This window comes from Chanos chanos, chromosome 1 (assembly GCF_902362185.1).
Source record: "Chanos chanos chromosome 1, fChaCha1.1, whole genome shotgun sequence".
NCBI lineage: Eukaryota > Metazoa > Chordata > Actinopteri > Gonorynchiformes > Chanidae > Chanos > Chanos chanos.
Window position 1 is genome coordinate 15,519,503 of NC_044495.1, and position 23,242 is coordinate 15,542,744.

Here is a 23,242-nt window from a genome sequence, read left to right on the forward strand (position 1 = left end):
TTGCTGTTAGAAGTGGATTGGTACTAATAAAGGTTCACAGCTGCTTGTAACCTTTGGCAGTAGCATATAAAAACTGCAGACCCTGACTCAGTTCAGCATCTATTAATCAGAACACATGTGGACATCACACGTTATCATGATCACCTTCATATTATCTATGTATAATAAATTAGTTTGAGGTGCAGGGAGCTGTGTTGTAATACTGCGGTGTCCTCTTCCTCATGACATGACCCTCTCCTGCACTCAGTTGGCAGCATATTACAGTCTCATAAAACAGTGTTAATAGTCTCCTACTGTGCCTCTCAGCCCTCAGGCAGGCTTGGTGTATTTCCTTCAGGCATGAGAGGGAAAGAAATAGAAGTGGGATGGGGAACAGGTAGTGATTGGGGAAGGTGGAGGGAAGAATCTCATTACCTTCATTCTTATTCTTTGCACAAACTTGTATTGAATTTTCTCCAAATGGTGACTTTTATGGTTCCTTTCGTCCTGTGGTCGGATTGTTTTTTTCCTCAGGAGTGCTTATTTCATGTAATAATAGTGCTACAAGCAGCTTTGTCATCAGCCATATTTCACTAAGGATACAGGAGAGAGGGAATAAAGATGTTTTCTCACTGTAGGAGTAGGATACCAGTGATGGAAGGATTAGATAGACCAGAGGTTTCCGCATCTTGATACACCCTTGACATCATTGACTGACACCTTTTAATCTGATTCTGTCAGCAACCCTACCCCCACCCTCCCCACACACACACACACACACACACACACACACATAAACACACACACACCCTTTTTGGTTTCTCCCTCCTGTCACATTGTGAATTAGTGTCCTTAAATACCTGTTTGTCATGATGGTGTCCCACAGCAAAAAAAAAAACAAAAAAAAAACAAGCAGAAGGTAATGAAAATGGTAATGGGAGTGAGGGAGGTACAGATAGGAGGATATGAGGAGTGAGAGAGAATGTGAAAGAGAGAGGGGAAGAGAGAATAGTTATTCTGTGTCTGTGTCACACATTTGGAGCTGGCTGAGTAATGAGGCACTCATACAGGCTTACAAAACATGCAGCCCTTACTGCCATTGTCTAACACCGAAAGAAAAATAGCCCTGTCTCCAGGTCTTTATATTACAACAGAAAACAGGAACTCAAATCAGTCCTCCACAGACCAGTATTATATCAGCGTAACAATGCCCCAAAATAAAGTTTCACCATACCATACTGAATAAATGCTGTCCATCCCATCTTTCACATGCCTCTGTACGGATGTGACCTTCATGGCAGTTTCTTTTTCAGTTTAATCCCATATTGCCTGCCAGTGGATTTTTTTTTTCAAATGTTGTGCATCATGCCTGAACTGTTTTGTAATAAATACGCACCGTAGACCACTCTGATAGCGAGACTTACATTTTGCCCCTGAACCCTAAATGTTTCAAAACATGCCTGTATTTCTATTGATGCAGGGTATATTCTCTTCAGTCACTGTTAAAAAAAAAAAGTAAGAGTGGGGAGAAGCAGTGATGAATGAGGAGGACTGGGGATGTTCTCTGCACCCTTCTTGACTAGAGGAAGTGGAAGTTCCCTCTTAGCTTCTCCTAACAGCTAAGGAGGCAGCTGTTTATATGTATTAAGATAAAAAATTCTGGTTAAGACGATGTTTTCACCTCAGCTGTCCTTATTGGATGCAGATCCCATGACTAATCATGTCTGATTTCACCTGTGTTGGAGGCTACCCACAGAGGAAACTGTCCATGGTTCCACTGAAATGGATTATGTATTTATATTCTATGTCTGTTATTTTATATAGCACTGATGTTATCTCTCCACTATTCTGTCACTCTGCATAGCACAGCAAAATAAACAAATACATTCAATTTCGCACAGTCAACTGGTGTTTTACTTCACACAACAGACTTGTGAGTACAACATACCCAAGTGATTAGTGTCACCTTGTAACAAAGAAATGTTAAAATACTTTATAAAGTAATAAAGTAATTTTAATATAAATTTATGCAATATGTCCCTAGTAGTACATACATTCGAATGCGCTTGTCTATTTTAAATATACTGCTAGCTGTTGCCGGACATAACTTGCACTCAATGACTTTTGGGGGCTTTTATTTTGATCTAACTGCCGTAACCGGAAGTTAAAGCGGCCGTTAGATTCACAGATCGTAAAGGCGGATCCCCTGTCTCATTTCTTTGAAACTTTGTTTTAAGCAATTTATGCAGTTTCTAACAAGCAACTACTGCCTTCACAAACTGTATTCACGGAATAATTTATAAGCCTGTAGTCTGACAGTCTACGGCAAAAAGACAGTGAAAGGTCAACTGGTTTTAAGATCCCACTTACTGTCTGACTTGACAAAGTTAGCTCGCCAGCTAGGTGGGTATTCCCTGTAAGAGACGCCGCAGTATACCAAAAGATTAAGAAATGGGGGACAAGGAGCTGATGTGGGCCTTGAAAAATGGAGACCTGGACGAGGTTAAGGCTTTATTGGTAAAGGTAAGCTTCGTTTACCCAGTGTCCGTTTGTAACCTACGTTGTACATAACTTTGCTATCATAGCTTAGTCGTATCTAACTGGCTAGGATAGTTAGCATCAGCTAGCGTTGGGTTACTTGCCTGGCTACTGGAATGTTCAGTACCAATCCTAGCATAGCATAAACTAGCTCACACTTCAAGCCATTGTATCCTGACCTGTTCTACTGTAGGATAGCTATCCCAGGGTAGCTTAACCTACACTTCTGGCTGGCTGGCTGGCTGACTAGCTAGCTAGCTAAGTGATAGCTAAACTCTGTCATTTTAGTCTAACTCTGTGCTAGTTGGAATCTTAATCATTATATCCGAGTTTAGGAGCTATACCTGCATTACTGTTTACGTGGGCGTGTTAAAGCCAGTAGTGGAAGGGAGAAAAATCATTCAGATTAACTGTAATGTAAGTCGTTCTCGCTTGGTTAGAGCTCTATGTTGTTAACGCAAGCTTTGACAGGCTAATGGCAGCAGCTTGTTGCTTGCACACGTAGGATCTTTGAAAGCTTATAGTAATTAGTTCTGGGCAAGGCTTGCTGAAGATGGAGAGATCTATGACAGTTTTAGGGCAGCAGACCCACTTATTGTTGTGTTAGTCCTTAGCGTCAGCTTAAAGGAAGCCATGGCTGTCTTGTCCACATACAGAACGACGAGCAACCGTTTTTTTTATTTTGTGCCTGAAATTTGGGAGGCTAGCGGCGGAACAAGAGGGAAGATAATACTTAGTGGATTGGCTTGTTTGGACTTGTTCCTTGATTTACTTGGAAATATAAAAACTACACTTGCGTTTTCTGTCATTATACTAACAAATGTTTACAGCATTAGTCATAAGATGCCCATTTTATTGAGTTACGTTAGCTGGTTAGCTAGTAAGCTACGTCTAGGTAACACTGGAGAGAACGCAACGCCCCTTGTCACTAGTCCAGTTTAAATGAAGGTTGGCTTTTGGTTGGGAGGGGAAGTCAGTGGTCTATGTAGGAAGTAAAGTTGCCTAGAGCGACCTACTAGCTGCTAGGTTGTGCCGAAAACCAAATTTGCAGGCCTTTGTGTCAGGTTCAGTGCTCAATATAGCGAGTCCCTTTGTGTGCAGACTCAGTGTGCAGACGTTTTGTTATCACTGTCGAATCGCTGTACACAACACCCATTCACACATTGTGACATACCCTGTATCCATTTGACAGCTCTTAATGCGTAACAAACCATGCACATTTTTATTCTGAATTGAGAATCATTGTGTTGCAGTGGGTGGGTCAAATACAAGCATGAAAAGACTAGGCCTACCATCAGGAGTTCCCAGTGCTTTCAGCTTGCCCTCTTGACCCACAGGCTTAAGAATAAAGGCAGTTTATTTTGGCGCATTTCAAAATTAAGCTGTTATTGTAAACAGTTCCCAAAGAAGCTCTTTTGATTTCAGAACAGTTTTCCACTACATGATCTTTCATTCAGAGCAACAGGTTGTTGGCGCTATTTTTAGACTTCCTCTTACTGTTTGAGGTCTATGGCAGGCGGCTACATAAACAGGCTTGTAATATTTTTACATCTCTTGCGAGGATTTGATATTTCAAAATTTTTACACATTTATGTGCTGGAGACATTGGTATTCGTGCTGGGTGTTTTTCAAAATGTGTGGGAAAATGAGTATGTGACTGAATTCCTGGAAATATGAAAAGATAAAGATGTGTCTTCTGTCCACAAACACTGGTCATGTAGCTAGCGTCTTTCAGCCTATCATTTACTTATGATTCACCCAAATTAGCTAATCCCTAGAAATGATCCATGTTGTAATGTTCCTCAGACCCAACCCAATTAAACTACCAACCAAACTAATCAGTCTGATATTGCAAACTGGCCTGAATTTATTTGGTATGCCTTTTTTCCGATAAGACTTCAGAACTGCCAGAGACTGTAACGTTAACGTCATACACTTGGGCACTCCTCCTTCTATCGTGATATTGGCCGTAAGACAGGTCCTGATGCAGGCTGGGCACTAGGAGTCTTTGGGCTGGCTAAATATGCTCACTGGCACCTGTTGTCAATACAATACGGACAGGGCCTGCAGATATATTTAGAGATCTGGCATCTGTTAATACACTGCTAATGTAACGGCTTTACTGCACCTGTGAGGCCAATATTCCACGACTGCTCACCATGATTGTGGCTGTCTGATATGGTCCAGCACCATGCAGTTCATGGCATTCTGTCTCACTGAATAACTCAGCCTAGACTAACAGGCAGTCACATTTGTATTCTGAGAATGTCCTGAGCCTTCATGAGACTAGGCCAAATGGAGGAAAAGAAATTTCTAGTTCATCACTGTATTCATCAATGAATTGCCAGTTTCAAGCCACTGCCACTCTGTGAAGTCGGCTAGAGCAGGCGTGATCTGTTACCCTTTTTAATCTGGATTTATTACGAAGGCACCAGATCTCAGACCTAACTCAATGATCTCCCTCGCTGTGAGCAGCTTATTTAGTCTGATCAGACATGCCGATGGCTAACACAGGGACAACAGAAGCTCTGCCTCATCTGTCAGCAGTAGATCCTGTGTCACAATATCACACCACAGCCTGGGGTAATCCTATCCACCAGGCTGTGGCTTACACACAGACACACACAAACACATACCTCAAGTGACAGAGTATGGAAGAAATGTTACGGATATAACACAGCTTTGTTTGTACAATATCAGTAGGAGTTCTGTTTTTTTTTACTTTTGAATTCAAATCAGCTGTTAAAATAAAGTGTACAGATATAACGAAACTGTCTTTGTTTGTCTATACATCAAATAAACATTTGGGAGTTTTATTTTTCATTTGAATTCAAATCAGCTATTTAAAATAAAGTCTAGTCTTGTAAAACTTGCCTTTCTTGTCTTTCCCTGACACAACCCTGCTGACAACTATAAACATCCCCATAGTTTCATGTTTAACAATATTTAGCCTATGCTGTTGCTTGTCCGTGTAGAGCTTGTGTTGTCTGTGGGTTTGGGTGTATATGAGTGCAAGCAGAGTAAAGGGTACAGCTGCCACCACAGCGGTCACGCACAGCAACTCGTAATTATCCCACACAGCTCAGTGAGGTCTGAGAGGAGGCTCCACTGCCGTAGTTTTTGGTTAAGCTCTGCAACACTCTACCTGTGTCCACAGAGAGACAGTTGGACTCTTCTGTTCTTTTGTGTGTGTGTGTATGTGTGTGTGTGTGTGTGTGTGTGTGTTTCATCATTGTAGTTCCTACTTAGCATTGATAGATAGGAACTAACTTGCCACCTGATTACCACAAAGAATTTGCCTAATCTCATGTTTTGAATTCTTCTCATGCAAATAGGTATTTTGGGGAAATGTTAGTCTGAAAAAATTGTTTGTTTGATTCTGAATAGGAAATTTTAATAATAGTGTAAACATTACAAAAATAGCTGGTATTCTAATGGACGCAGTCAATTAACTTTGAAGTAGCATGCATTTTTTTCTGCATTTAGGTATCCTTAGGTAATTTAGCGCTTATTGTACAATTGATGTGAGCATTAACACACCGTACTGTGTTTGTGTGCCCGTATGAGTGTGAGTGTGTGTGTGTGTGTGCACATGTGAGTGTGTGTGAGTGCGTGTTCGTATGTATGTTTCAGAGAGAGAACATGAGTGTCAGTCTGTGTTTCCTCTGGGCCACATGTTGACATTTCTGGGCTTTTAAAGAGCCACATGAGGAGCCGTGGAGTTGGGAGCAGTGTTTTGGGAACTGCTGTATGTTAACAGTTCTGTGTTCCTCCTCTAAATGAGAGCAGAGCTGTAGGGCTTGAGGAAGAGCCCAGGGACCATAAAAAGAGATTGTTATTGTATGCTGAACTCAAAGGAGATTAAACACCTTGAGTGTGTGTGTGTGTGTGTGTGTGTGCGTGCGTGCGTGTGTGTGCGTGCGTGCGTGCGCGCTTCCTATGCAGGATGAGGATGTTAACCGGACCCTGGAGGGAGGGAGGAAACCCCTGCACTACGCAGCAGATTGTGGTCAGGCAGAGATGCTGGAGTTCCTCCTCTCTAAGGGAGCAGACGTCAATGTAAGAACAACACCTCCCTCACTACTACACATGTTTGCATGTATTTGCCTACTGCTCAGTGGTCTGGTAGGCTTAGTCAAACTCGCAGTCACCCATTATCAAAAATGTACAGCATAGATGCTGCAGTTAGAATTTCATTACGGAGTTTAGCAAGACTAGATCTTTCAGTCAGAGCAGAGGCACATTCTTGTATCGACAAAAGAGTCTTTGCAAAAGTGCAATATATAAAATTTGGTCAAATTGAGCTGAATCCCTGTGTCTTATGCTGAACCAGTGTGTTAATGCAATCAGCTGACAGAAACATTGAGTATATCTGTCATTTACTTTAACATCTCTGTGTCACAGGGCTGATGTACTAAAGTGCTGACTCAGTTTAACTTTGCACCTAACCACTCAGGCAACTCTCTGGTTTTTTTTTGTTTGTTTGTTTTTTTTAATTTTTTAAACAAAGTCTGCTGATCATTGAGTCTTCCACAAACAGAGAGTCTGGTTTTTCAGACCACCTTTGAGAAAAGGTTGTATAAATTTCTATTACATTAATGTCACTACTTGCTAAAGGAGCAAAGGATGGCTGTACAGTTAACCTCTAACACAAATATCTGTTAGGTAGTGTTTAGAGGCAAGTGGTGGAATCTAGACACTAGCTCTCTGTTTCTGTTTTCAAGACCTGAGCAATAAACCATGGTTTACTCATTACAGTTATCAGGTATTGATACCAGAGGGCGATTTGACAATCAGCTGTGTCCATACAGCTCGAATTAGTTTTGTTCTGTCTGCTTTTATTGAGAATCTCATTTTTCAAAAATACTGTGTAATCTGTTATATCTCTTGACAGCAAAAGCTTAGCACACCCCACAGTTATATCAATATTCAGTTTTATCACTAGAGGCCTGAGGCGGTCATTCTGACTGTTTTCAATTTTTCTAATTCTGAACATTTCTGAAATTATACCCACATGACTCCCTTTCCACGACTTCAAATGGATCTGTGTATATTTCAGTTTTACATAATGCACTCATAAAATATAGATTGACTGTTGGCCTTAAGCACAAATCCAGGCTTTCTGACCACATGGAAACAGCAGGTGAATTGTATTGTTTTTCCCCCCATCTTCTCATGAACTCCAGCACCCTTGGTTTCATAACAACACCTGTAATGTGTATTTGCAAACTTAGTAGAGCTTCTAGAAAGCATGAAGCTGTTAAAAGCAGAGGTTGGTGGAATAGTGAGACCTATTAAACATTGTGAAAACTCCATGAGTCCAAAGGTTTCACAGCCAAATATGTTTTGAAAATTATTTATATTCTCAGTGTTTACACACCAAACTACACCTGTGGGAGTTGCAAAATCACAGTATTAATCCTGCTAGTTATCCTGCTAGTTATTCCTAGCACCCTCTGTCAGATTTGGAGAGTTTACCCAGTGATATCATTTCTGTCCCAGTCCATTTGACATGCATGAGCAATTTTAGGGGTTTCATAAGTCTCTGCAGTTCTCCAGTGTCCCCTCAACCTTCCTCTATCTGTTGCACTGCAGCCTCGTTTGCTATTCATTCATCCAATCAACCATTCATCAGTCTGCACGCCATGGGAGTGAACATCACTCTGCTGGGCCCCCAAAAGAAAAAGTTTGCCCCCAAACAGAGTGCTCGGTGAGCGCCTGTGTCCCCTGCTCCGTAGATAAGAGTTGGGTTTCAGAAACAGCCTGATAAATCCCATGCCAGAGTAGCTCTTCTCCCCGGGTATTTCATTGATGAGATAAGCAGGGGAAAAGGAGAGAGGGAGGTGGTTAGAGAGGGAGTAATTTTTCCAGATAATGAGACTGATGTGCCCTTGTGTAGGAGGCACTGTACACCCATGATCCGTTGATATATGAAACCTGTCTTTGCAGACCTGTTATCTTTTTGGTTTTCTCTCTCTCTCTCTCTCTCTCTCTCTCTCTCTCTCTCTCTCTCTCTCTCTCTCTCTGTCTCTGTCTCTGTCTCTGTCTCTATCTCTATCTCTATCTCTATCACTCTTTCGTCAGGCACCTGACAAACATGGCATCACTCCCCTGCTCTCTGCCACTTATGAGGGTCACCTCGCCTGTGTCAAGATCCTACTAGAAAAGGTAAGCTTGTCCAGCCCCTGACCTAAAATGAACACACACACACACACAAAAGGGGGTTGGTTGGTTGGTCGGTCGGTCGGTCGGTCTTTGGGTTAGTTAGGGCGTCAGCATTGTGGCAGTTCACAACAGAGCATGTAACAGAGTGTCAATTGATTGCTGATGAGGTGTTCTGTGTGTGAATGCAGTCTGCCTTCTGTATGTACTGCAGAGAACATTCTCAAAGAGCAGACAGCATTTCTTTTGTTTATTTTAGCCCCTCTCTGTTTCTCTCTCTCTCTCTCTCTCTTTCATGGTAGCACGTTATATCTTCAGGGCCAGTGGCCGAGTCTGTTCCAGAATATTCCCTGAGTGCCTGTCTCTGAGACTGTTGCTGTCAACAGAGCATGTGTGCACGCAATGACACACACACACTCACACAACCACAGACCCAGAGGCCCACTGAGACTCACAAATGGGCAGTCTGCCACGTGCTGTCTCCTTTTCACCAGCAACAGGCACATCCATAGTTATGAAATATGGTTTTCCAGGAGGACTGGGGTGATTCACTGCTGCCCAGGCTTACAAGGGAATTCCTCCTGTAAACTAGCCTGAGACTAGATTGGTGATGGTAGTTGAGTAGGTTTTGGCAGCTTAAGTGTGTATTGCTACTGTATCTTCTCTTTCCCTCTTAGCCTAAATAGAGCTCTATCTTTCCATGGATATTTGTGTTTTGCTGAGTTGGGATGCCATCAAACAGCCACATGTAAATTACACAGTCCAGTTATCAAACATTGCCACCGGGCAGCATGCTCTCATCTGGTACAGTCAGAGAGATGAAAAGCAGTTCAAACAGGGCCATTGTGCGAGCACTGGAGTGTGTCATTTCCATGTGGTTGGGAGAGTGCATCCCAACTGAGCAAAACACAACAATCCATGGAAAGACTGAGCTTCTCCTGGTCACTTTTCTTACAATCATGTTAAGAATGCAACTTGAATTAGCAAGTAGAATTGTTTTCCTGCCCATTTACGTGTACCAATAGTGGCATGCTGGAGAAAAGAGCAGTAAAAAGATCAGTATGTGGACATTGTTGTAAAGATTTCAGACTTGTGACAAGGGTGTGATGTGTAGTGTTTGGTCAAAACAGAGTACTAATAGAAAAGCACTTTCTCCCCTCAGAGAGCTCTTATCCCATGCTTCACTTTACAGAATGTATACACAGTGTCTTAAATATCAGAACTGCTCGGCCAAGAGCTGAACTAAAAATTCAGCACGACTGACTAAACATTACCTGCACTGTAATATGCATTCAGAGCTGTAGAGTCCAGTCGAGCAGATCTCTAAGTTAACCACTGTTGATCTGCCTGGGTGAAAGTAGCAGTAATACAGAATAGTCCAAGTCCCAGGAACTGAACAGTGTATTATGGAGTTCAAAGCTAATGTAATTAAGCTTTGAGGAATAGAGTTTGAATCACAAATAAGAGAATTAAGTAATACAAAATTACCTGCCAAAGTAACAGAGGGCTAAATATACAAGGAACTGAAAATTTAAGTACACCCTCCTTTCAAAATAATAAGTGTTTAATGTTGGAAAGTCACATACAACCTCCAGTTGAAAACTATGAAACACTTGTCTTTTTCTTTTCCAAGAGATTTAAACTAATTTAACCTGTCTTCATCAAAGATTATGTTTTAACAAATGGAATTCATATAACTTAGCTTCACAAGGAAATAGCACAGCATTAAGAAGAAAAGAGTTTGCAAGACATTGAAAAGAAAGCAGTAAATGAAATAGTCAGCAGGTTGTTTGAAAGTCATCTGCTACAGGGTAGATGCAATTTGTGTTTTTTTTTTTTTTTTTTACATTGCTTCTAAGTAGTGGTTCATAAACCAGCATGGATACTATGAACCATGTTGCTAAATCACTAATCATGAAATCACTGCAGGTAAGACCAGACATGAGGAGAAAATGCTGTCAGATATCATATTTACAATCATTTGGTGTTGATGGGGAAACATTTTGTTATGCAGACATGTGTGTCCTGCTGCTTGTGTGCAGCGTGAGAGTGTAAGGGAATGGCCAGTGATTGAAAGTGAGACTCCTCCATTCCCCCCAGATGAAGTGATAAGTGTCCAGAGACACATTGTTATGGGATAATAAACCAGTCCCTCGACCGAAAGGAAAAATCAATCCACAGCTCCTCCACTTTTACACTGCTTCTTTACTGATTCCCCTTATAGATTCATGTGTTCATTTTTCAGCCTGCACGAGTCTCAGACCTTGTTAAAATTACAAACTGCTGGAGTAAAGTGAATAGAGGTGTTTATGTGTGGCAGTCTGAGAGAGAGAGAGAGAGAGGATGTGTGTGTGTGTGTGTGTGTGTGTGTGCTAGAGAGAGCATGCATGTGTTTGTGTGTGTGCAGTGATGGTTTTGGTGAGTTAGCCGCTAGCTGCCTGTCAGACGCTGGCTAAATGAGACGGGGTAGTCATCACTTCTCTGTGAGGGGCGGGGCGCTCTGCCGCAGCTTCCACAGATGCAAAGGCAGTAAAACCAGGCTGCCGTGACGACAGTTTCCAGGGTTGCTCGTGCGTGTCCAATAGCGCATTTCTCATCTGCATAGCAGTCTTCTTGAGCGCCACTACACACACACACACACAAACACACACGCATGCCGACACACACTCCGTTACGTGCTAGAAACATTGGCCCATTGCATGCCCCAGTGAAAAACGGAAAGCACTCTGGTGGATATTGAAAAGGTGGTGGCGGCCATTAAATCAGCCAGGGCTTCAGAGGAGATTACGGCACGGGCGGAGGTAATGTGAAGCCCCAGCGAATCCTGATGGGTGGTTTCATACATCCACTATAACAGAGGATCAAGCCTTAAAAAACATCAGAAAGGCCAAAACCTCCCAGCAGGCTCTCTGTCTTAACTATCCCAGTGTAGACACAAAAACACCAGCATCACAGTCTCCTCCTGGGTCCCTTAGCCTTCATTTTCAAATTCAGACCACCTCAGTTCACCTCCTCAACTCCACTACCATCTATAAATATGGTAATGACAACAATGAAATGAGAAAGTTTAAAAAGATAGCAGAGTTTAGTCTTATTACAGACCTCTCCAGATCCTCAGTCCACTTGACTGAGTCGGTGTGCCGTGGGAGAAGACCTTTGAACAAGCCTTGCGCTGTGGTTGGTTTTGAATAATGAATGGCTCTTTTAACCCTCCATCTGACCCTGCACTGCCTGTAGAGGGAGATGTTTCCCTTACTCCTCCCCAGAGAGCAAGAGGAGAGTGAGCTCCAGTGTTAATTATGAATCAGAGGAGCGGTGCTCTCCTATCCATATTCTCAGTGTAGCATGACAGGGCACGGTTTGGATGACAGGACTTTACTCATCTGTTCTCAAAGCACCAGACCAAGAAAACATATTGAACTGTACGCTCTGGTTTTAGCTCAACGTTAATAAATGAAATACGAACTCTTAAGCAGTGAGACCGAGAGAGGCCGTTTATGAGTGTCCACTCAGAGACTCTTCCCCAAAGTTACAAATAGCTAGTTTCAAGCAGTTGGTAGAGCGCCTGAAAAATATCTGAAATATTGTGCAATTTTCCACTGTGTGGTGAACTGTAGAATATTACATTTATCATTTTTCTTTCATTTAAAAAAAGAAAAATTAATCATTTCTCTTCCAAAACATATTTTTAGTCCTTTTTGGCTGTCACAGGTCAGTGATATCTAGCAGACTTTATACTGAATGTATTTGGGATATTTTGAGGTTTTTTAAAATGCACTTAAAGTTCTGTCCCAAAGTAGCCATTCAAGCTCTGTCATAAACTGGCCATTTGGCTAAAGTTTGTGTTACACATTACTCATATACATATACAAGATATACTTGCTCTGAGGTTTGTGGCATGTCTATTTTAAGAATGTGTGTGAAGACATTTATCTGTTGGGTAAGTGGTGGACTCCGCCAGCAGGAAATGGGTTATGAGATGGGGCAGAGAACCATTTCCCCTCCACCTTCTTTTATGCCTTTGATCTGTTTAGCGAATGTGGAAGAAAAATGCTCTTTGTGGCATTTGATACCCAGCTTTAGCCAGCTCTGTTTGCCAGAAAAAAATGTATTTGGTGGATATTTTTTGTTCTTACCAAGATTTATATCATTGACATATCCTAGAAATTGCTACAAACTCAGGAAATGTGATGTATTAAGATGTGCCCCAGCTTTTTGAATTTCCCTTGTGTAAGGAGGCTGTGCGTGTGCGCACGTTGGCAGTTTCTTTGTAGAGTCTGATATCCTCATCGCGTCCTCTACTCTATATAAACTCCACTATAAGCACAGCAATTCGGACACAGCCTACTTCAAAGTAGCTATCGATCCCTGGTCAAGTCTGCGGTGTAAAATATGCCTGTTCACAGCCCGGAGCATAAGGAAGAGCCAGCAGGTCAATAGCCTCCTGTAAGCATCATGTTAAAGAGCAGTCCTTAGGGTGTAGACCAACTGGTACATTATGTATGAGAGTCTCTCTTTCCCTCTCACTAATGCCATAATGAAGACTTAATGGACACCGCACAGAGCAGTGGGCTTACATTACCCTGATTATGGCTCTCAGTATTCACCAGGGCCGTGATGTGTGTTAACTGCATTAGACCTGAATGTACACAAAGGGTTTTTTGTTGTTGTTGTTTTTTCCCCCCACTCATTACTGTATGTAATGTTTAATCGTATACCACGATGTCCAGGGTTGGTGGTTGGTCAAGAGCACTTATTTGTACTTAATCAGTTTGAGATGGATGACATAATGGCCCTGAGCTAGGAGTCACACTGCCCTATCAGTGCCATAATAATGGGAATTAACTATATTTGGATGTTGAATGTCATATGAGTGTGTGAACTCGTTATGGTATTTTGGTACTGCTTAATGGCTTTAAGGAATGTACAGAGGAACAGAAAGATGTGTTAAAATCCATTTTTGGCTTATGTCAAGAAGTCTAAATCTTTGACCAAACAACTCACTGGGTCTGTGACAAGTGTGTAGTGCTGTCGTGTTCAGAGATGAAACAGCAGAAATAGGGGTTTATCAATGCCATATTTATAAGTCAACATAACTGACGTAGAGATTTGGTAATGCCATTTTAATGAGATTGAAACCAGGCCCTTTTATCACCTTTCAACCTAATCCTGGGACTAGTCCGGAGCAGTACTTGGGGGTCTGCAATGAGGGAGCGGTAATATTGATGTAGGGTTAAGAGCAAACTGAGCAACAGCTGTATATGCATGTGGTTGTGAATCTCTCCTGTGTGCCTTGATTATGGAAGAGGGTATGTATGTGGTGGTAGAGTGTGATGAGATCTGAGAAGGATGGGTTAGTGTAGTGATGATGATAGACTATCAATAAGGCCTTTGGAGTTTTAAATAGAATGCTCTTGCTACTACCAAACAGGTCAAAACACCAGGTATCGACCTCACACGAGCTGTTTACGCCCTTCCCCCAGAAAACAGCACCGAGTCTCCATGAAACCAACAAATAGGCCTATTACATACATAACATTACCTCTTAGGGCCCATAGATTCCCCAACAGCACTTTAGCCTTAACTTTCTTATGAGGATTTGTCTCAGTTGAATTTATTTTGTAATCTGCTTATAACAGTTGGTATGTTTAAAGTTTGGCCAAAATAAAATCAAGTTTTGAAAAATTTCAGGGAGATAATCTTATTATGACACCAAAAAAAAAAAAAAAAAGCTTTGTGTTCAGCGTGTGCCTTTGCAGTAAGACAGGCCCCGAACCCTTAGGAATATGCACAGTTGTCTGATTCAGCCACTCTAATAAAACTCATGCGTGCGAAGTATGGGTTCGCTTGGCCTCTGGTAATCCCCCTGCCCCAGTCTTTGCTCCAGTGCCTGCATGGCACAGCTAACCCACGTTCCCTGGCATCCAAACTGGGTCAGGCCCTGTTTATCCAGACTCCCAGCTTCTCTATGCAACAGTGGAGCCTGTCTGCACTCAAACTCTAAGCCAACGCTAAGAGGCTAAGGCTGGCAGAGCGGACAGAGAGGCATTCTCTCTCTCTTTTCTCTTCTTTCTCTTACTCTCTCGTGCCTCTCCCCCATCCTACTGGCAGTCTTTGTTCTTTGTAGCTGTAGCCATTCACATTTATTCTGTATGGCCTCAGCTTGTCAAAGTTACTAAAGCATTCTCAAGCACTGTAACTATATACATACATTGATAGAGTCACACTTTGTGTTTCATGAGGCCGCTTTCATGGAGCAGTGGAAGTCTAGTGATCTACAGTGTGTTTTGAGTTGTGAGAGTTCATTTTTATTTCACACTCTGGGTGCTGAAAGTGACAGTGTGGTAATAAGATCCTTTGTCGTGTGTGTGTGTGTTTATCAGTGAGTGATTTCATATCCACGTGTGTCTTTGAGAGAAAGAGACGGAAATCAAATGCAATTGTCTGTGTGTTTGTGTGTAACTTTGTGTGTTTGTGTTCTCACAGGGAGCAGATAAGGATCGGAAAGGACCAGACGGCTTGAGTGCTTTCGAAGCAGCCGAGAGCGAGGCCATCAAAGCGCTTCTCAAGTGAATGTGGCACTGAGGGCAGGATGGATACAGTCCTACGCACAGACACGGTGGTCCCTGGACAGACGAGATGGACTTTCTCTCTATCTCACACACACACACACGCACACACACACACGCGCACATGTATTCTTGTAACAGACACACACACACACACACACACACACACACACGCGCACACACACACACACACGCCCCTCTTTGTTTCTGTCCGGGTGCGGCCTTGTCTGTTTCTAGTTTTTGTTTCTGTTTTATTCTCTTGATTTTCAGTACTTTTTATTTTTATTATTGTTATCTTATTCTTTTTCCCCTTTTCCTTTTCTTTTTTTTTCTTTTCTTTTTTTTCTTCCTCTTTTTTTTCCTTTGGTGGGAAGTGGTTGATTACTTTCTTCTAGCCTCTTTGAATTAGCCCTTGGATGGACAGAACTGTCAATCAATCATGTATCCCTTAAGGACCAATAGCAGAGGGAGAGCCCTCAAATCTAGCTTATACATCTCTCCCCTAACAAAGGACTTTTATAGGACATACCAAAATGGTAATGAGATTAGCGCTTATATTAAATGGCTTTTCAAATCTACCAAACAATCCTTAGTTATGTGGAATGGGTAGAAAATGATGATGATGATGATGATGATAATAATAATAATAGTGTGTGTATTTGTTTCTACTTGAAGTACTGTAAGGCCATAAGGTAACAGTTTTGATTTTTTTGATACCAGCAGCAGTGATGCTGACTAAAAGAAGAAAGTTTGCAATGAGTAGTTGTGTGCACTGTTACAGAAGATGGCCATTTCCTCTAACTGAATGGGCCACTCTGAAGCTGACTGCTAGGGCTCCAGTTCTTAGTTGCATTTGTAAGTATGGAATGTTCTAGAGTGAGAGGCTTTGGGATCACGTATGCTGAGTACTCACTCCCCCAGACTAGTCTTTGCTGAGGACCACATATCACACTAAGACTGGGCATACACATGAAAAAATAACACACAATAGCATTCTCTCTGATCAGTCTCCATGTTAGCCCGTAACAGTGATGTTTGAAGTGTTAAATACTTTGTCTAACAAGCCAGTGAATTGCATTATTTGAGTTGGGCTTTTTTTTTCTCTTTGCTATAAAATCCTCAATGTTGCAGCCAGTATGTTTAGAAGCAGTTTGGGGCTCAAACCTGTGGCTTTTTTGGGTTAGAGTTTTGCCTGTAGGAGTGGAGTGCTCCTCCCTCATTCAGAGTTGGATTGACTCAACCACTGTCTCCACTGCATGACAGAACTGCTTCTCTGCTTAATGCTCTTCAGAACCGTCGCTTTCCTTTTATTGGTTGCTTTGAAATAGTTGATGAAACGCAATGAAACAAACAACAACAACAAAAAAGAACAATTAAAGGCTTTGTATCTGGCATTATTGTGAAGAAACGTTATTAAAAGCTGAATCAAAATTTGAAAGCGTTTGTGGACTGATTTTTTTTCCATGTCACTGATATCCAGTACAACAGTGTGATGGTTTAATTCATCGTTCAAGTCCTTGCACTGTCAGTAAACGTCAGTCACCCAGTTCTGTCCTGACAACACACTCTTACCTGTTCAGAGTTGCGTCCCTGAAAAATGCCTCATCCCTCATTTTAATGGTGAAGAGTTATTGACTCTACAGCCTCGCCAAACCTGAGTGTGGATCTCCATGGCTTCATCAACTCTGCAGCACACAGCAGGCCGGCTCCACTGATACCTCATTATATTGTCTGGATGTTTCTGAGTGTCAAGAGCCCCCAGCAGTCACTCTCCTGCATTATGTTCCGTTATATTCTCAGCTTCTCTGTGGTTAATGCGTTGGCTCCTTCAGCACATACCATTATTATGCCTCCAGCCAGAGCCTCGCTGTAATGTAGGTTGGTTTGAATTCTTCTACAGACGGAAATGCCCTTTACATCTGTGTAATCACCAGGCATAGTGTTGTGTTGGCGGACAGTGAGTGAAAAAGAGAGATGCCAGAGGGAGATTTGAGTCTGTTTGTCTTATGAAAAACTGGAAGACTAATGTAATGAGAGCGGATGGCACCAGCTGTGGGAGAATGCTTTGTGTAGCCTCTCTACCAGAGAGACTTGGACTCAACCTCTCCCTCAACCAAGCCCTTCATCCCAGTCCATCACTAAAACATAGATCCAAAATAACCGACAGGCATGCCAAAAACCCAGATCTGCTGGATCATCCTCGTTCAGTTTTGTTCCCAGACAAAACTCAGGCTTGATTTTGGGAAAGTTGAATTGGCATAATAAGCTGTTTCCAAAAGTTTTTTCGGTTGTAATCTGTGACTCTTTTCATTCTGTTTGGAGTGCTCAAATTATTTTGCACTCTTGGACGCTGTAACATTACATTAAGGTTTTACATCTGTTATGACAGGCAAGTTTCTACAGCATCTTCAAAGGTGATCTGCCTCATCTTTTTTTTTTCTAAATGAGAACACTAATTGATAGTTCCCTCATTTTAGTTCCTATGCATGACCTCATAAATTCCCTTCTGCAAGCTTTTATACCGGCATCCTGCAGTGTTTACCCTAACACCAGGATGAGTTACAGAGATGCTCTGTCCTGGTGCAGTGCTTGGTAAGACTCAGCTGTTTGATGTATGCTATGCAGCACACCCACAGATACAGAGAAGAGGTGAGCATGGTGGAACGAGGGCTTCTAGGTATTGAACGCTTGATACTGTGAAGCTTGATGATGTGTGTATGTTCTCTGGGTTGTTCACCATACTATCTTTTCCATTGGGGCCTTTCAAATTGTGACAGACAGGAAAATGGCTTCCTCTTATACATATCATTTGTTATACACTGCTCTTATCCAGTAAAACTGGCTCTGCTCATATGATTGAGAGGACTATCTAGTGATTACATGTTGCCTTTTTCTACAGCTGAAGTAGAATCTTAGACATAGTGGAGAATGTCATTGTTCTGCTGTCAATAGAATGACTTGTAGCAGTGAATAGGGAACTGTTGCATGAGGCGTAAAGACAGAGTCAGGTTGTATTGTGTGCAGAGGTACAGATTCTCCCCACCTTTATTTTAACGGGGCAGTTTGTAAGGATCTCTGAGTCACTCCTCTAATGTTCTTCTAAAACCTGTTTGCATCATTCAGAGAATAAAAAGAAATCAATTATTCAAGAGCTGTGAAACATCGAGATAAACGCAAATGGCAAAGTTTGCTTAACGCTCGCCTCACTCTCAATTGGCACCCGCGCGATTAAAAAGTTTAAAGCGCACTGGCGAGTGGTAGGCCTTTCTTGATTGGCACCGACGTTCTGTGAATTTAAAGCGCCTCATTTTCTTTTGTCTTTGCCGAGCCAGCAAATACGCTTGATGTCGTCGGGGAAAAGCCTGTGATTTAGGCTGATGATAAACAAGAAATGATTCATCGTCTGCATATTTTCATTTGCCCCCTTCGATTGGTTCACTCAGCTGGAGTACAGCGTGTGTGTGTGTGTGTGTGTGTGTGCGTGTGCACTAACAGGCGTCTCCTCCGCTTTGAAGTACGTTCTGTCTGCTTGTGCAGACGTTTTCCCTCTCTGCTGTACATCTCTCTCTCACAAGTATTATTCCTTATATTGAGAATGATTGTGACAGTGTTTGGCATGGAATGAGTATGTGAAATGTTATGTAGGCCTATTTTTCTCTCATTTTCACTGAAAATAAAGATTTATGCAACAGCTCTGATGAACAGTGTGTGAACAAAAATATTTCAGAGGACTGGTCATATGAATCTGCGTGAGTGCTGTGTTTTATTTTGGTGTCTTCTTATCTTCAGTCCTATTTTCTCTTTTTGTCACTGCAAGATTAATGAATCACGTCTTTGAAGTTGCGTGTTCTCTTTTTAAAAAAAATAAAATAAAATAATAAAGCGTATTGGCTATTTTTATTAAGTTTGGAGAAGACGCTTTAGTCTTCGAGACGTTGCCTTGAACTCTACTGCCATCTGCTTTTGACTAAAGAGCGCTGCAGAATCAGCGGCAGCTTCACACCCTACCACTCTGTGCCTCTGCCTTTGAAAACAACAGCGACATGTTGCTTTTACGTTCGTGCTAAAAAATACGATTTGGTGTATCCAAACATTTGTCTGAGATTCATGAACACTATGACGGATCTTCAGCTCAACTCAGATAAAAAGAACCTATGCGGGAACATCACCCCCCCCCCCCCCCCCCCCCCCCCACCCCCATAGTTTCCTAAACAGTGTTTAAACTTAAACTTGCATAGCTTGGAGGCCCAGGGAAGGTGAGTATACGCTGTCCCTGCCCCGGTGTTACACTTGCATTCCAATTTTTTTCTTTTTTTTTTAATACTATCTGAAAACCTCACGATTAATAAAAAAAAATCTACCTAAATGCATGGTCACCCTCAGACAGACCACAGAACAATGACAGATTGATTGCTAAGTGTCCATATTACCGACATAATTGCCAGCTGTAGTAATTATAAAGCACACACTCCCCAACTCCTGCCTCATCCTGTCGTTTTTTTTTTTTTTTTGGTTTTTTTTCCCTGCTTACAGTTGCTACAGCGACCCCATGCTGATAAAGGCTTGTGATCAGCCGGCCTGAAATTGTGTTTAATGAAGTATCAAATCCAAATTATTACAAAAATTACTGTTTGTCTTTGTGCCTGTGATTGCCTTTGGAGGAACTTCACCCCTTCTCTTTCTTACTTCCTGTCCCTCTTTCTCGTTTTCTTTTCTTCTCATTTTCTCTATCCTTCTCTCTGTCTTTTTAGATTTGTGTCACTATTTGATTAGCTTAGAACAGTTGTGTGAGTAATTTTGAGCCAATCTATGAGTTATTTCGTTGGTTGTACTTCATTTAACTGCCTGGCCTGCCATTCAGTCAGCCGTGAAATCAACCATTAAATCAAAGCCCCATATATCGAAAGCCACGGGTTCATGTTTGTCCTTTTAATTTTAAGAAATTATTTGTGGTGGCTGGAGCTGAAAAGATGCATTGCCCGAGGGAAACCCGTCGCCTTTTACATTGATCTTGCATTTAAGTGCAAATGTCATGGAGACCATTGAGCTAAAACAATGGCATAAATGCTGATATGTAGTGTCACACAAGTTCAGAGTTCTCCAGGCTTTTGTGTCCATCTCCTTGTTCCTTCATGAGGATGTGTGGGCATGTGTGTGATTTCTTGACGGTCCTCTGCAGATTTGATTTGTAAAGCAGTCTGGGTGAAAGTAGAGACGTGAATAAGGAATAGGTGGTGGCATATCAAGGCTAATCATATAAGCGCTGAGAATTTTCAGTGCTAGACTTTAATTAAGATTCAGTCCAGCAGTCACTGAGAGGCGCAGTGGGCCTAATGTGGGAGGGAAAACTGGGGTTGTGGAGAGAAAGTGAAGGGGGGAGGCTGGATTATAGACTGTCAGGACTCTGTTTCTCTCTCCCTCTCTCTTTCCCTCTCTCTCTCCCTCTCTTTGCACTACTTCGGAGTAACTCAAGCAGAAATTTGACAGGGGACTGGTGGCCTGTCGGACATAGCAGCACCTTGATGTGGATCTGAGCAGGGTGTCAGGACAATGTCATCCAGTAAATTTCCTATAAGCTGTTTACTTGGCATTTCTTTTGTTTTTGTTTTTTTCTGTGAGCTAGCATGCCTGCAGAACAAACACAAATGTTCTGCAACATGTAAAGAACACTTGTAAGGAAATCAGTTTGCTTTATTGTTGTTCAGAGGACTTAAGTTGTTAGTGTGTGTGTGTGCGCGCGCGGTGCACACTTGTGTGTACGTGTGTGTCTGTGTGTGTGTGTTTGGGGGGATTATTATTGCATTGTGATGAATGATTTTGAATAACATGATTATGTTAATATTTCTCAAGCTGTAACTCAGTCTCTCTGTCAGTCTAACTCTTAATCCTCTTAATCATTAAGAGTCTGTGCCACAGGTACAGGAGACATAGGTGCAGGAAAGGTCAATCATTATGATTTGCTCACCTTTTGAACATCAAATCACACAAGATTCCATTTAAGAACAAATATGCATTCCAAACACTGAAGTGATCAGAGTGTGAAGCCTTGAAATGGTCGTCCTTGCAGGTCATTTCTTGTAAATGTCAACATCCAAGCAGCACAGCTAATTATTGTCAGTTTGCCAGGAAGAGGAGGCTCTTTTTGAATTTACTAAATGAGAAAGATTGATCCAGATCACTAGTCAGCAAGCATTTCATTAAAATTTAAAGACAGACAGATATAATGCAAGAAAGTGCCCGTATGTCTCTGACAGTTGTGAGTGGTGAACTGCTTTTCAGTAAGTTTTGGAGAAATTTTTTTAGCTGTGGTTATCTATGAATGTGTGAAAGTAGGGAAATTTAAGAGCTACAAGCCTGAACCATTTAAACCAAACTGTCTTTCTGGCATCAAAATGAATGGTGATGAAAGCTCTGAGAAATCATTGTGACTGAGTGTTGCCTGTGGTGGTCTGAAGTCTGTTATGATTTTCTCTCTTTTTCTGTCAGTTTGTTTATTTTCTGAAGGCAGTGTGTACTCCCACCAAAGCTGACAGAATGGAATGGAGAGAGAGGAAAAGAAAGATGATGAGAAACAAGAGATGGCTGATCCTCTGAGCTAAACAACGTATAAAACAGTATTGATGTCCCCAGTGCTTGTGTCTGTGACACACAACAGTCATATGTCACCAGACTGTCTATTTAACTGACTGTCTGCTTTTTGCGTTTCTTTCTGACCACTTCAATAGCATGCTCCACATAACAAAACTATTACAGAAATAGTCCTTCAGATATAGTATTTAATCAATAAATATGAGCTCCTTTTTTCTTTATGACACAGTTAAGGTTTGTGGACTGTACATTAAGTAATATATAGAGAACAAATCATATATCAGCTGGTCAAATCCAGAATGTGGCGGAGTCACGGTCAGGGATACTGAGGTGCAGTCAAAGCCTGAGGCCTGTTCTGGTTGCCAATGAGTCAAGTATCCTCAAGATGTCATAAGTTAGTGTAGGCTCTTTGTGCCACCCTTAATTAATGTGCACTCTAACAAATCCAAACAGCCAGACATGGACGTAGTGATGAATCGTTATAGTTCATATTGAATACCATTGAGCTGCTTCCTTTCTTACCCCCTCCACTCTGGCCTCTCCACAGCGGGACATCTTGGTATGTGTGTGTGTGTGTGTGTGTGTGTGTGTGCATTGATTGTCATTTTTAAGTTCATTGGTATGTGAAATGACTGTAGTCTGCGGGTGGCTGTGTTTTGTATTGGCTGAATACTAAACAGACAGTGAGAAGCTATACATCACCTCATTGATCGTTCCATTAAGTGGTCAGTAGAGAGCCAGCTTCCTGGTTTAGTATTGTTTTAATAAAGAGAGATGCATTTTAATGGTCAGAACTGTCTGTGAGACGAGGTGTCACACCACGCATTCCATTTAACATCCCGGTGAAGAAAGAATAGTAAAGATTTTTATCATTTCCCCATTTACTTTATTAAAGGAGAATGTAATAACAGAATCAGTGTGATTTTTCTCTCCCCTGCTGCAGCCAGTCCTAACATTTTGTAGCCCGTCTCTGCTCTTCTCTCCATTTCAGCCCCAACGTTCCCTGGAAGAGAGCGGAGTATCTGAATTAGGCAGCCTTTCAACTGTTAAAACCACCCTTTCTTTTTTCCCCCAACTGTCCTATAATTGAGAAACGTCAAGTGCAGCAGCTTTGAAGAGATGATAAGAGTCTTACCCCGAAGACTTGTTTGTTTCTGCTCCCTGAATGCTAATATTGTAGCACAAGCCAAAAGAGGCCTAATTATATGTATTTGTCTTTGGTCCAAATGACTACTAGGTCTTGTGTCCTCTCCATTTTTTCAGTGGTCATGTAGTGTACACTGATGGCATTTCACAGCCAAACTGCTTGTTTATATGATCAGGAATAGCTGTATTGTGGGAGCCATTGATGTGAGTTTGCATCTGTCTGTCTCTGCTGGACCACTGATTCAAAGGACAGGACAGTC

General features: G+C 41.8%; 1 protein-coding gene across 1 annotated transcript; it reads left to right on the forward strand.

Annotated features, from left to right (window-relative positions):
• The first annotated feature begins 2,168 nt into the window (after positions 1 to 2,168).
• mtpn (myotrophin) lies at positions 2,169 to 15,544 on the forward strand. The gene is made up of 4 exons (XM_030774091.1): positions 2,169 to 2,502; positions 6,463 to 6,576; positions 8,602 to 8,685; positions 15,166 to 15,544. Exons 1-4 carry the CDS (start codon positions 2,431 to 2,433, stop codon positions 15,250 to 15,252), a joined length of 357 nt encoding a protein of 118 aa, XP_030629951.1. The 5' UTR covers positions 2,169 to 2,430; the 3' UTR covers positions 15,253 to 15,544.
• The last annotated feature ends 7,698 nt before the right edge of the window (positions 15,545 to 23,242 follow it).